Source organism: Odontomachus brunneus, unplaced genomic scaffold (assembly GCF_010583005.1).
Source record: "Odontomachus brunneus isolate Ranch 3 - 2012 unplaced genomic scaffold, Obru_v1 Obru_scaffold_259, whole genome shotgun sequence".
NCBI lineage: Eukaryota > Metazoa > Arthropoda > Insecta > Hymenoptera > Formicidae > Odontomachus > Odontomachus brunneus.
Window position 1 is genome coordinate 121,976 of NW_022639709.1, and position 14,477 is coordinate 136,452.

The 14,477-nt window shown below is 40.6% G+C and overlaps 3 protein-coding genes across 10 annotated transcripts in view; all 3 read right to left on the reverse strand.

Annotated features, from left to right (window-relative positions):
- Window positions 1-816: 816 nt before the first annotated feature.
- On the reverse strand, window positions 817-7,726 carry LOC116852844 (probable phospholipid-transporting ATPase IIB). Of its 3 annotated transcripts, none has more exons than XM_032833564.1 (12): window positions 7,153-7,726; window positions 5,288-5,432; window positions 4,923-5,195; window positions 4,593-4,835; window positions 4,330-4,518; window positions 3,133-3,719; window positions 2,641-3,057; window positions 2,002-2,546; window positions 1,626-1,866; window positions 1,316-1,482; window positions 1,039-1,242; window positions 817-950 (listed from the first exon to the last, which is right to left on the reverse strand). In XM_032833564.1, exons 1-12 carry the CDS (start codon window positions 7,323-7,325, stop codon window positions 817-819), a joined length of 3,318 nt encoding a protein of 1,105 aa, XP_032689455.1. In that variant the 5' UTR covers window positions 7,326-7,726. The 3 variants fall into 3 exon arrangements, with proteins under 3 accessions (XP_032689455.1, XP_032689457.1, XP_032689456.1); XM_032833566.1 differs by lacking the exon at window positions 7,153-7,726 and adding an exon at window positions 6,992-7,111; XM_032833565.1 differs by lacking the exon at window positions 7,153-7,726 and adding an exon at window positions 5,898-6,148.
- Window positions 7,727-9,225: 1,499 nt separating this feature from the next.
- Window positions 9,226-10,927, reverse strand: LOC116852854 (coiled-coil domain-containing protein 103). The gene is made up of 3 exons (XM_032833587.1): window positions 10,431-10,927; window positions 9,895-10,139; window positions 9,226-9,620 (listed from the first exon to the last, which is right to left on the reverse strand). The coding sequence occupies exons 1-3, from the start codon at window positions 10,587-10,589 to the stop codon at window positions 9,320-9,322; spliced, it is 705 nt and encodes a 234-aa protein (XP_032689478.1). The 5' UTR covers window positions 10,590-10,927; the 3' UTR covers window positions 9,226-9,319.
- A 551-nt stretch (window positions 10,928-11,478) lies between these two features.
- The window catches only part of LOC116852846 (transient receptor potential cation channel subfamily V member 5), a 41,292-nt gene continuing 38,293 nt past the window's right edge, over window positions 11,479-14,477 (reverse strand). For all 6 annotated transcript variants that reach the window (XM_032833568.1, XM_032833570.1, XM_032833571.1 and 3 more), the window contains 4 exons: window positions 12,363-12,544; window positions 11,946-12,062; window positions 11,722-11,847; window positions 11,479-11,636 (listed from right to left, as the gene is read on the reverse strand). In XM_032833568.1, the coding sequence (XP_032689459.1) occupies window positions 11,502-11,636; window positions 11,722-11,847; window positions 11,946-12,062; window positions 12,363-12,544 (560 nt within the window). In that variant the 3' untranslated portion in view covers window positions 11,479-11,501. The remainder of the gene's footprint in view (window positions 11,637-11,721; window positions 11,848-11,945; window positions 12,063-12,362; window positions 12,545-14,477) is intronic.

The window sequence follows — 14,477 nt, forward strand, 5'->3', positions numbered from 1 at the left end:
CAAAAATCACAGTTTCATTTCTGACACTCAAATCCTATTCCTTAATTGTATTAGCTTTAACAATTTCCTTTTTTTTTTAAGTAAAATGCATTAATCTCTCATTACGAATAAAGATTATTTGTCCCTTAATACGCTGGGATAGCTTGAAGATTTATTCGATATATGAGAAATACTGTTGTGCTCAATTGGAACATTCCTAATTAGTATTTTAAGAACGAACGATAAGCATCGAACCTATATAAATGCCGTGATACATGCATACAAATGCACGAAAATGGAAGATTCGACTTTGGCGTTAACGTTCATAAATAAATTAATATATATATATATATATAAACAAAAAAATAGATATATATAAAAAGAAAAAAACAGATAAAAAAAGTCATGTATTTTTAACCTGAAGCCAGGATGTGTGATATAGATAAGCCTTGCAGGAAATATTAACATTATACGAAGTATTGTGGAGTTGTTGGTTTCGCATGATAAAATCCAATCCGTATCTCAACGAAGTCACCCAGTGCACGATATAATACAAGAGATTTGGAAACTTGATCGGCTCTTATTCCGCAGCATAGGCATTTCCTGTTACATTAGTCCTCGATAGAATCGTTACAAAAATAGTTGGTTGATATAAAACGGTGCATATAATTTATCTTATTCCGCTACGAACGAACTGAGCAGTGTTAGTTGGATTGGATTGGAACGAAAGAGAAAATTTTTATACATCTCTCTCTATATTACTAATACATTACGTTGATGTTTTGTCCTCCCTTTTCTATCTATACGCAGATGGCAGATGACGCTTTCGCGCAAAATTTAGGATAATTTTGTGTAACTAGGAGGTGAGAACTTCTTCCTCAAGAACTTCAAGATATACAGTGGCATGCACGAGACTAACGTTATCACCAATACTTTCCACAAGAAGTCCGTTGTTTTGATAAATTCAGCATCTGTATTAAAAGGGAGAAAAAATCGTATGACATCAATGAAATGAATACTCGATAATTTCTTTCGTTATTGTTCATGCGTCAGACTTACCGAAGTAATCTTTGAGAACAACCAACGACAGTAAATAAAGCGCCAAAGAGAAGATTTCCGCGAGCATCATTATATGATGCCAAGTTCTAATCGTTAAAGCAACCATTATTAACTCCGTTAAAACAAGCGCCGAAAAACTAATGGCCACTATATGAATGAATTCGTCCTCGAACATTATAAGTGCACCATACATTATTACCCCTCCTGAAATAAAACATTATGGAGAAAAAGATACGATATGTTTCATAGGTATATCATAATTTAATAGGTTACTTGCCTTGATATATGCTTATTAAAACCCACATAAAAAACGTTTTATATGACAATGAACGACCCTTGCTTAACTCTTTATAGAGTTCTGGGTATGTAAGCGCTATTTTTCCTGATACATCTTTATCCAGTACCAACGAAAAGACGGGAAACATTGTGTATATTGTAGCATACCTAAATATTTTTCAGTATATGATCAATTTAAGCGTACTGCGATATTTAAGCAATTATTTTTCCAAAGAATTATAAGATATATCAATATAATGCAAAAAATACATTGAATAGTGTCAGTATTGTAAATTTGTATGTTTACTTACCCTACCATAAGGAAACCCTGGTATAAGGCAACTGAAGACAAATAAAAGACCGCAGAGAACACTGCCTGCATAGTTGAAATTATCAGGCCACGATGTATGACGAACTGGCTTAATGCGGCCGACCGTTTATAACTTCTTCTACCATGGACTAGCAACAAATTAGCAAGGTGACTAAACTGAGAAATTGAGAAATCCGCGGCTAGTGATGCTTGCCTTCCCTCAAGACCCTCCAGACCAATTCCTGATAGCATACATGTGATTAACCGTAAGTTACAGCAACTATTTAATTATTTTCATTAGATATTTAATTAGGTATAACACAACATTATGAATTTACACAAATAAGTCAAAATTGTATAAACGAGATTATGCATACCAGCGTCCGCAGCTTGTATCATCGAGACATCGTTGCCACCATCGCCAACGGCCGCTGTTCTCTTCCCGGTGTGTCTTTGTATGAGACTAACAACCTCGGCCTTCTGCGTGGGAGAGCATCGGCAACAGACGACGGCTGGTGAGCCGCAAGCAAGTTCCAGGAATTCCTGTTCATAATACTGCAAGCACACCTCCAGGGAATCACCGCTGATAACTAAGGCACAATCTTGCTTCTTGCGGAATGTATTCAGTTCCAAGTGGGCGTCAGTGCGCGTCACAACGGACTTGAAAACGTGTAGTCCTTGAGTGCGTGAGACCAGCCGTGAGGATTTCGCTATACACGTGGCGGTCTCCAGCTTGTCGCCGGTCAACATCCATATCTTTATGCCGGCGTTCCTCAAAAGCTCCAACGTAGGCCTCACTCTATCTTGCAGTCTGTCCTCGACACCGGTCACACATAACAGCTCCATTTCTCTCTCGAGGCTTTCAACCACCGCGGCGACCCTCGACACACGGTCACTAACGCTCATTCTCGCCGCGTTGTATCTATAATTATAGCAATTCAATCATTTACTCGAAATTTAATATCTTAACATGTATTTATCCACGTAATTTCTTAATCTTTCTAATGAAACGTTACCTCGCCTCGAAATCAAGGTATTGGTCTTCGGTCAGATTCTTCTTGGCCACAACCAATGTCCTAAGACCTTCACGCGCCATATTACCGCATACCTCCTCCAACCAATCATTATACTGTACAATACCAGACATCACGACGTCAGCACCCTTCAAGTAAAACACGATTTCCGAGCTGGACTCTTCCTTTACGATTATTCCCATTCGCTTGGTCTCCGACGTAAAGGGGAATATCTGTAGTATAGTGTAATTCAATATTTGACCATTCAAAGCTTTCAGTTGCATCGAATTCAAGTCTCGCTTGACCAGAGCCAATCCCATTTCTTCCGTCCACTTCACCAGAGCCACCTCGTCCGGACTCGAGGCCTGGTAATTACGCTTCTGTTCCGGCAAGTAATAATGCTGATCAGCCTCGGTTTGACTGAAACATTAAAATCCAAAATGATAATGACAGTTTCAGTTTTCGCGATCAGCAAGCGAGAGAAATCGTTCGTACCTCTGGATGGAACCCGTGTCTCCGGTCTCTCCCGTCTGTACGCTCATCGTATCCAGATTCGTAGTTCTTGTTACGTCGTCATAAACCGGGGTTACATTGTGGCATAGAGCTAAAGCGTGCACGGCGTCGTAAATCCGGGTGTTCTCAGATCTCCGTACTTTGCCACTATGCGCACTTGGTGCCGCTTTCACCGGGGAATTATCCGAGCTGATCGAGTAGTAAGATTTCAACACCGTCGTTACCTCGTCAAACGTCTCCTGGCCATAAGATATAGTGCCCAGATGGAGCTTCTTGAACACCATCTTATTCTGCGTCAAGGTGCCGGTTTTATCGCTCAACAGGTACGATATACGTCCGAGCTCTTCCGGGATAGTGGTTGTCCTCACGACCGTACCGACGATATCTTTGTCTCTCTGAATGCACCAAGCGTAGAACGCCTTACCCATGTCCAAGTTCACTCTCAAGCTGATAGGTATGATGTACGAAAATAGCAGGACGAAACGGAACATGTAACGGTACCATGGGCCGCTGAATCCCTTCAAACACATCATTACCAGAGCGAGTCCTATTACTGCACAAAACAGCACCTGTCGAGATATAATGCATATATTAATATTTATACGTACATACATGATATTTGAGGTGATATGGTGAAATGCTCGATTTGGCTTCCAGAATTGATGCCACATTCCTTTTGGATTTGCACCTGATATTTCACAGAAAAATTAACTCGCGAGTAAAATGAATACGTTAGATGTTCGATAGAATGTTACGAACCCTGTGAATACAAAATATATGTCTCAAGGAAGAAAAATGAAAAAGCAGGATATTGTCGGAATCTATTCATATTTGTCGAAAAAAATTTAGATAACGGATTTTCTGCGGAAAATAAATAAATGTGAATTAAATTTATTTATATTTGGAGGGGCAGTAATTATTTTCCCTAGAATATATGCTGAATGAATTATTTTACTTAAAATCTTCCCTTAGGAAATTTGCAAATATACACAGTTATCTCCTAGAATAGGTAACATTATTCCTAGAATAGGAATGTGGAACACGATACACTAAAATTAAATAGAAATAATTCCGATGAAATGTGCACAAATCCACAAAGGACATGGCATCAACCTGGAAGCCAGCTAAATTGAGTATTCGTACACGCATATCGATAACTTTTGAACATGTGCACAATACCTTCGTCAGTTGATTGATCTCTTGATCGAGCAAACCGACTTTTGATCTAATTGCAGAATGATTCATCAACGACCGCGTCTCCTGACCGGTGTAAACAACAATACCGAGAGCAGATCCTGATGCCACAGCTGTGTTGGCCCACAGAGTATTGTCCACACCCAAGCTCTCTTCGCTGCTATATCCATCATACTGAAAATATTGCGATCGTGTGAGAGGCAATCTGAGAATAAATAAATTTAGAGCACTGAAACAAAACGACTCACCCTGGAGAAGGTGCCAATGAAGCTGTGAATGTCCTTCTGAGGCTTCTCGACGTACAAGCTCGCCTTGATATCGAACAATTGGGAGTCGCTTTCCAATTTTTGCGTCGCAGGCACTGCTAATCTCAATTTCCAATCCGTCTCGCCGTCCAACTGATCAGTGCGCACGAAACATGCGCCTGACTTCTCGGTTGTGCGTAACAGCACCAGATCGGCAGGCACCCTTTGACCCTTCTCGACTATTACCTTGTGGAGCAGAACGCAATTGTTTAGGCCTCACGTGGCGAACTCCGCTGTTGAATCGGCAATAGGAATCGCTGTGACAAAACTTACCAAATCGCCAACTCGTAATTTCGAACTTGGTACTAATTCTGGCGTATCAAAACCCTTCACTAGCCTATAGTACTTTTGTGCATTGACTTCTTTGTCTCTCTTATATCTTCTAAAATCATCGATAGCTTCGCGGAAAATCGTTACGGTTAAAACAAAGCACAATGGTCCCCAGTATGTGTACAAATACCCTATTCTTATGTCTGGTATAAATTGGGATATAGCCATGAGCAGAAAGTATAAATTCAAGAAGAATTTAAACTGCTGAAAGAGGACCTGCAAAACAACAACAGATGTATCATTAATTACACCGCGCCGATCACTTCAAAGAGATGCCAAGACATCCTTCTTGCTGAGGAGAAACATACCAAAGGCAAGAAAGTAACAACATTGTATTTTTGATTTCTTATAACATTGGTGGGAAACTTTTCATGCATAGGCTGTCCAATGTGAATAACTCTGGCTCTTAACTCGCGCTCTCTGCAGCATCTTCTCCACATCCAAGTACAACATCTGCAAGCACAAGAACACATTTTGTTCTAACAAAACTGCATACAAATTGAACAAATTAAGAAACTGAATCTCCTACTACAACACATTTGCTTTCACCTAAACTTTGTCACATATTATTCACAAAGTCAACAAATAGAAGTTAAAAATAAAAAAAGCATCATTGTCTAAATGAAAGTGTAAATCTGTCAATGTTTGCAACGTGACATGACTGACAATCACGAGCACAGTGATCCAGTTGAGTCATTGAAGCTTGTCGAACGTAAACAAATGTACAAACGTCAGAGCAACCATCATCGTCCAACGCATCGATTGGACGTCGCTCGCATCTACTAAGAAATATCCAATAGGAAATTCATTGTCACAGACAGAAAATTCACATAAAGGGCTCATGTCGTCGCATAAAAGGTACGAGGTACGGCGCATAAAAAATCGGGGTTTCTTCGAGCGAGACAAGATGTACGTCACCTCGACCAAGAGCTGTAGTTCCGCGGCTTGGATATTAACGGGATGTCCTCTTTGGACAGCCTTATAACGTTGCTCTGCGTCTCCATGTAGGTTATTTCCTCGTTAGAGGCCGCATAAAGGATCTCCGTCGTGACTTCGCTCGAGTTTCCTCGCGCTTCGTAAGAAACAACCACGTCCGCGATGGGGTTCTTATCAAATTATACCGAGAACCAACAATGTTATGACATCACATCGTCGTGATCATGGAATATGCGATCCCAAGACACGTCAATTGCGGTAACATCGCGCGATTGGCGCGTTCGGGTCACAGAAACCCTTCAGGATTGGTCGCACCTGGTCGATCCAACGGCGCGAGGCCAATAGGCGCTACCACGTCTCGATCGTAAAACGTCAAATTGTTCTCGGCGCGTAAATGAGGAGATTTAAATAAGATTGAACAGAGATCGGTCTCTCTCAGCACGAATATCTTTGTTTAGAAATTGTGCAGAAGTGGAAAACGGTTGATCTCAAAAGAAACTTGATGATACCAAACTCATAACTGAAAGTGTACGTTGTTATACCCACGCGTGTAGAATTTTACTGTTAATTATTCAGAGAAACGCAGTTTGCAAAGAATTACCACCGATCTGCTGCGGGAGCTACCATTAAATTCATATTAAAAGACTGATATCTATCGCGTTTGACAGATTCAGAAAGCAACATCACTTCCAATGTTATCGACGAATAATTCAGACACAAATGTTGAAAAACACAAATCTCGATGATAAACAGAAAGTCAGAAGGTTGACCGTGAATCTTGTTCTCCAGTGTGGATCCGTGAGAATTTCCCAACTGCAAAATATTTGGGAATGTTCGCTTCTGACGAGTCCACGTTGAAGGAAAAGACCCATAATCGCCCACTCCAGATGTCTCCGGGAGACGCGAAATGTCGCAGTCGCGATAGAGGGTCAAACGGGGTCGAATACTATTTCGAGAGCGCGTAATGCGTGAGACTTTCGATCGACCGCATTAGCATCACCCGTAGATATTGCGTTCCGTCTCGACGCCCTGCACAAGTGCAGTGTCAGATGCGGACGACACCGACAAAAAGATACCTCGCGCGTCTTCTCGAACCGCTACATCGGCAACCGATAATTAGACAATAAAACCAATTCTTAGAAAGCAGCCTCAAGTGGCAGCGCGTCAAGTAGCAGCGGCGTCAGCTCGGCAGCTCCGGGACACCCAGTAGACTGACGACGGCGGTGACGCGACTCACCCGCAGAGGCAGTTCCTCAGGTACTTGGAGCAATCGCTAATGCGCCGTCGCCTCGACGTCAGGAGCCTGATGCTGTCCTCGGACGGCTGCAGCAGGTAGTCGGTCTCCTCGTCGTCCATTTCAAAGTCCCGCTCGTCGGAGTTGAGTCGCAACGGCATCTCCTCCAGCCTCATGTTGACACGAGAGTCGGAGCGCGTTCCTCTCTCGCTATATCCCCGATCTCTCCTCCTCGCCCGTCGCACTATCTACCCGCTCGGGAGAAGAACGAGGTAAGGAACGAGCACCGCGCGCGTCCCTCCGCCTCCTCCGGTATCCGCGCGCGCGATTTCGCCGCGACGGCGACTGACAGGCGGTTAACTGATGCGGATTAATCGCCGCCTCGCGCGTTGCAACGTCGCGACACCACGTCCTCGGCGCATATCTTATCTGACCGCGACGATTCGGCCGGCCGAGTGCGAGACGATCGTGTGAACCGCCGCGACCGTCGTCCACTCCGCCGAGAAGGTTGGAGCGATTCACACCTGACCAACCGACGAGCGGCTGCTGCTGCTTGCTCAGCGTCACACGACGTCAAGTGCCTCGGCTTGTTTACACGCGAGCACGTCCACACGCATGCACGCTGCACGTATGTGTGTGCATCATGGCGGTTTCGTGCGCGGCAAACGATGGGACGACGAGAAACGTGAGAGATCATCGGTGCGATTTATTCCCGCGGCGTCGGCCGCGTTCCCGGCCACGCGAGAGGTCAGGATAGGTCAATGTGGGCTTTGTCAACACGCGAGACAATCACATCTACAATGTCGCATGCGGCAGTACAGAACGCTGCGCACCATGTTGCCCGCTCGCCTGTCACGTGACCGCGCCGTCTGCTAGAATCGACTTCGACCTATTTGGCGCGCTATTTCGAATGAGCCGTGTCACCGAGGTAATACTGGGTGCTTTCCAATTGCAATATCCCTAGACACTTTCATACACACGGTTGCATTCCAATTGTCGTAATCGTCGACACAACATTATACATCCGTACTCAGCTCGAGGGCTACTAGTTGGCTGTATAAACTAGTGTTTTCTAGTGACAATTAAAGTTAATAAGCGTAGCGGCTTGAAAAAAGACTGGCATTTGCGACGGGAAGTGGATAATATCTTTTTTATTATTTAGATTTTATTATTTATTATTAAAAAATATCAAAATATAAGCACAATTGAAAAATAATCCTAATCCTATCCGACATAGTATGTACATATTAGTACACACTTTGTTCCAATTGAATCGTGCACAACGTTACACTTTGTGCATTTCTGTGTACATATGTGTCAAAATGTGTTAAGCAATTGGAAAGCATTCACTATAAACCGATGATCTTGCGAGACTTTGCGTGCTAGAAAATTGCGTTATTTAGAAACCTCCTGTCGGTAAATTTGCCGATAAAAATGCATTAAGTCAGCATACATGAAAATTAAAGGAATGCAGTTTTTCGTAAAAATGTTTGATACACTTTATTGTAGGTCTGTATGCATAACGATAACATATCAAGATAGCTGAAAATTATAACATTAATACTTTTCATTGCACAACTTCATTGCACACTGAATGTTCAAATATTTATATCAGATAGTTAAAAATGATCGATAATGTCATCTTTATTCAATTACCTCCGGGCTCCTCGGGGTATAATTTTCTACGAAAGAAGTACTATTAACCTTTGCGATCGTGTATCTGATTTTAGTCACAGCATTTTTATCGTTTCAATTATATTTTATTGTTCCAATTGGTTTGAATACACAGGCCGACATGGCAGACTTACACGCAATGTAATTGCCTAGATAGCACAGAGAATTCAAAAATAATTCAGTCGTATGTTATCAATTTTGAGTTTATTTTTAGATACAAAAAGAATTCTTTTCACTGAACTGAATTCTGAGGAATTCTTTTTACATCTGAAAATAAACTCAGAATTGGTGACATACGACTAAATTCTTTTTGAATTCTTTTTTAATTCTCTGTGCTATTTGGGTAGATTGTTAGGATTTTCTAATCGTAATTCAATCATATATTTCGATTTTCTGGTGCGTATTACTGCTTTATTATTTATTGATCATCTACTTTTATTATACGGTTTATTTAATTATGTATCGTTCATTCCGCGGAAAGTATTTTCATGTTACATTAATCGAGATCAATTTGATATTTCGCGGCTAACAACACAAGCGTATCTTCCACTGATTTATCTTGAGATCTTTCTTTAAGTCGCAATTGTTTAAAGAGTTGCTTGCACGTAACTTGCTCATCCTTCGTCATGAAACATATCGTCAGATCGAATCTACTACACGTGCTCAGTATACGGAGAAGTTCTGTAATCTGTGTCGTATCATCCATCTTTGATACGCAGTCCAAACACACACTCACGAAGTCACCAAAGAAGAATGCAGGTATCTCCACTCGAAAAATACGAGTCTGCAGGACGTGCCTGTCATAACAGCAAGTTGCTAACATCCAGTGCAGAACAGTAAATAACGATGACGTCAAAAGGACGAGAAAGTGACTGCAAGAGCTCACTGCTCGATCTTAATTTAATCGCCTTGTCGTCATCTTGACACCATCGTGACTCTCTATCGTACTTGGGGTACAGCTTCGGAATAATCATGCATATATCTCGTTTTTTTATTTTATTATTATCGTATTATCGTTATTTATTATTATTATTATTATTATTATTATTATTATTATTATTATCGTATTACCTCAAATTCCATATATAAGCAAATCTCTCAGAGTGGTCCTCAATCGTCCTCCAACATCGCAAGAAGTCCTCGCACGGTTCCGAAGGTCTCACACTTTTATGCTTGTCATCTCTAACGAATTTCGATGTTTTCGAAGTTGCAGACACGGTCGGATATTTGGTGCGATTGGTCACAGGATTCCACTGCACGCCGATCTTGGGTTTCATGTCATTACGATCCAGAGGCTTCAGATGTGCAGCGTTCACCTACTCAAAATATCTTACAAAATTGTATCAGGAATGATAAGATTTATCGGAAAGACGACACGTTTTTTCTCCCTTGCATGTGAAACATTCCCATTCCCAGCACAAATGTTGAAATATATCCTATAAATATTCCAGAGATGTCTGGATAGAGATCTCTGAAACGTTCTTAGAATGTATTTTGGCTACTTGTGCTATGTAAGTTACATATAACTGTGATCTCGTAATCTTATATTGCATTTTCGAGTCTTCTGGTCAGAAAATTACGTTAAGAAGATAATCCGGATCAATTACCATCTGCCTGAAGTGCTCGTATGTCGGCACACCTTGCTCGATCGCCCGGAGTTTGGCGTCGTTCTGTAATTTGTATAATTCGTCGGCCGCGAGAGCCGCATGAAGTTCTTCTTCCAAACTCTTATAATCTATCGGAGCTCTCAACGCGCTCATCGTCATTGTACGTGTGTCTTCTCCTTTTCAGCGGGGCGCTACATTCGAGCCCTTACAATAAAGTCCGACATGGCGGTAAAAGTGTTTGTTACTATGGAAACTCTAGTACTCGCTCGATACTCTATCGATTGGCAATGTTTTTCTCTCTATTTTATCGTAACTCTTTTATCAACAACTCGTACGAAAGTCTGCAGTTCCAACACATTTGATAGCTAAAACCCGAACACGCAGAGCAACGATTGTACACTGCGAGGGAAAGAATATCTAAAAAATCAGAAATATCTATTTGGTGAATGCTAATGACACATATTTGACTTAAAATTCTAAATTCTTTCATTTAAATAGTATAACTTAATTTTTCATGAAAAGCTTTTAAGAAAATGTATTTTCTCGCTTGAAAGAATTTTTTCTTCCGTGTAAGAATATGCATTCTAATACGGTTCATTAGCGTTACGTTAACCAATATTGGTTGGCATACATTTGGCCAATATAGTCAATATATAGCCAATATTAGTTATGAATAAAATGAGAGTGATGAGTTTTATGAATAAATTACTAGTATTGTACAATATGATTGTACCAATATTGAAATATATTAGAAGTACATTGGGCCAATGTAACTCAATATGTAACCAATATTGGTAACAAATAAATTGCCAATATTTGGAATTCTATATTAAAATGCAAATGCAGCTATAAAATGCAAAATATGTACTTTGCAATACTGGGCTAATATTGGATATACTGGAGCCCAATTTGTAGCTATATTATCCCAATGAGTTGCGCTATTAGAATATATCAGTGCAAGTGAACGTTATTAGCATCCATTCTATATAAATATTCTTTCATTTTTAGATATTTTTTGTACTAGTGTAGAAATAAAACAATACAGACATATGCCAGAATTTATTGCTTTATTTAATTTCTGGCGATAATAGCTTCGGTTTCGGCTAGAACTTTCTCCTTTGACATTCTTCCTAGTCTTTTCTTCAGCAGTCTGTCGTGGGTTCTCTTCATCTCGAGTATCTCCTTCATATCCTCCTTGTCCTCCTCCTGAAATCAATATCACCGACGTGAATAATTGATCATACTGCTCCGAAGCTTATTTATTATGCATATATACGATTTTCACACGTACACTTTGATTTAATCGAAGAACCAGCGCTCGGCGATCACCCGCCATCGGCTGAGAATAGTCCATCAGCTTCTTCAGTCTTTCGGCGGGACTGACTCCTCTCTCCACGACCAAAACTATGCGCGCCCACTGAAACGCAGATAAACGCGAATTGCATGTCACACAAATTCAACAGCGAAGCTGCGTAGTAGTCGCGTTCAAGTGGAACGCGCTAACTAATAACGTACTTGTCTTTGCCATTCATTTCTGGTCTCGGCAATCTTCTGGTAAGTGTTGCCCATCATAGCAATTAGCATGTTTACGAGCAGGATCGCCACGATCACCATGTACAACACAAACAGCAGCTGCAACGGTAATAATTATTATTGTAATGGCGTACCAACGACGTCTGGCGCACTTAACGCATCTTTCGTAGGAATTGCGTATACACGCGAGTGAATCATTCGTACGTTTGTGCAAATTAGTTGAGCACTTCGTCGCCGTTGAGACGCGTCCCATTGAGCGTCGCAGTTAGCGTCGCGATTACGATTGATACAATAAACGAAGCTTAAACAAGGCGACATCGTGTGTGCCGATTCTGCCGGTTAAATCGACTGTGGATATAAGAGCCGGACACGCACGGCAGCGACGAGAACGAAAAGTACCTTAGCCTCAAACTCGTGCTCGGTTCTCTCGAACGCGCCGTAGTAATCGCCGAAGTTCGTCATGCTCATCAGGAACATCGCCATCACGCTTTCCATCGGCGACGGCATCGGATTCGACACAGAGTCGTCGACGCCTTCCGGAGTGTTCGGGTTGTCAAACGACAGAAATATAATGTAGTACGCTGCGAACAAATTTTTAACATCAGTAGAACCGACACGTAAGGAGAGAGAATCTTATAGTAAAAATTACTGTAGAATCTTACAGCCGGGGAACACATCGACATTTTGCCTTGATCTATTACTTTTCTATTTCATTTACGTTTCAGAAACTGAGATTTACTATCATGAAATTAATTTTATATTCTTTAGCAAGATAAACTTTACTAAATCTGTTCTCTTGCACTATTAGAAAATATGATAAAAATCAAAGGAATTTTACAAAAAGAGTGTAATATTCTTTTCGTGTACATCCAGTGAATCAAACGTTACAACGCTTTTATCTCGATGAGTTTCGCAACGTATCCCGTATTCAACAAGAAAATCTATCTTTGGAAAATTATTAAAAAAACAAATTCTCTTTAAGTGAAAAGAGCGAAACTCATCGAGATAAAAATGTTGTAAAGTTTCATCCACACGCGCACACACACACACACACACACCGACTGTACCATTATTGATCTGACGTCTGATATGTTTAAGTGTACTGTTGAAGGTGCAATACGAGGTAAAAGTAGCAATACCCGAACACGTACCTAATCCTGGATATTTTTATTATTTTGGTCTTTAAATACGAATATTTAAACCTTGCTGAAAGTTTTAATATTAGATTAGAATGTCCAGAATTATATATGTTTCCAAGAATTGATACTTTTACCTTAATTTGCGAAATACACATAACATTCCGAAGCTTCTATAGAAATCATGATGTTAAATTAACGTCGACGTTGATTAGTTGTCGACCGTGACGGGCGAGTGTATCGAACAATTCTCGGAAACGGGAAATATATCTCGCGGAAACGGGTCAACATATATACATATATTGGGGCAATATCGTGTGTGTGTGTGTGTGTGTGTATTCGTCGTCGTGACAATATTAGCCGCTAGCGTTGCGCCAATGCAGTTTTGATACAGGAATGTAACTCCATGCTGTAATTAATTGTCAATGCTAATCTACAATATTGGCAATAACGGGCGGACTAATATTAGCAATAGTATATAACATTATTATATAACATTATTAAAGTATTATATAACCGCCTTGGTATCTAAAGGCAATTTTGCAGTTAACATGGAGAAACATAAATTTTATCACGTGAAAATCTTGTTGATATAACTACTAGATTCGCAGATGATCAATGCACATACATAAAAGTACTATGTACTTATGTTAAAATTATTACTGTACAACTTTCTGCATATCAAGATACTTACTGTATCAGAAAATATTTTCACATTATTATAGCAATGTATTTTTTGAAAGAATCCTACACTAATGTTGTTCAACGATCATTGCGATTAAATAATGCCTAAATAACAAAAGCTTCTAAAATACATCTTAAAAACGCCTAAAAGAACAAGTATCTTTTAGATATCTGTAGAACTTGATCTGCCATGTTCTTTGTTTCCTATTCCTTTTTTTTTATGTCTTTCTGATTTAAATCTTAAGCCTTTAGTTAGAAAAAAGTAAAGAGTAAGAAACAGGAAGCGAAAAGCACATTGTAGATCAGTCTTAAAACGTCGTTAGGGCGTGTTTTCTAAGCTTCTGCTGGGTCTCGGCACTACCTGCAGTCAATATTATGTCCAATACTGGGTCTGTGTCGAAGCCTACATTAGAAGGCTGGGACCTATTTCACAGCCTGCATCGGTATACATCTGTGTTCTATAATGACCCATTCTAAAGCTTGTTAACCAATACCGGGACGAAATTATTCGACTCTTGGCCATGAATACCGAGCCGATGCTGGGCCCGTGAAACAATACGGATAATTTTGTATATAGCGCGAACTCCCCTTGACAGAGGAAGTGTATGAACAAACGGACACTCCATTCAAGTCGCCGTCGGTGACACTGCATCGACGACGGCGAAAAGCGAGACGCGATGACACACGGTGCGCG

What these genes read in the sequence shown, in the direction of transcription:
- LOC116852844 (XM_032833564.1), bottom strand. Translation starts at nt 7,325, where the DNA reads ATGAGGCTGGAGGAGATGCCGTTGCGACTCAACTCCGACGAGCGGGAC. An exon ending in AATTACGAGTTGGCGATTTG is followed by an intron (nt 4,836 to 4,922) that starts GTAAGTTTTGTC and finishes CTGCTCCACAAG; the next exon opens with GTAATAGTCGAGAAGGGTCA. An exon ending in GATACAAGCTGCGGACGCTG is followed by an intron (nt 1,867 to 2,001) that starts GTATGCATAATC and finishes GTATGCTATCAG; the next exon opens with GAATTGGTCTGGAGGGTCTT.
- LOC116852854 (XM_032833587.1), bottom strand. Translation starts at nt 10,589, where the DNA reads ATGACGATGAGCGCGTTGAGAGCTCCGATAGATTATAAGAGTTTGGAA. An exon ending in ACGAGCACTTCAGGCAGATG is followed by an intron (nt 10,140 to 10,430) that starts GTAATTGATCCG and finishes TATTTTGAGTAG; the next exon opens with GTGAACGCTGCACATCTGAA. An exon ending in GCTTATATATGGAATTTGAG is followed by an intron (nt 9,621 to 9,894) that starts GTAATACGATAA and finishes CTGTTATGACAG; the next exon opens with GCACGTCCTGCAGACTCGTA.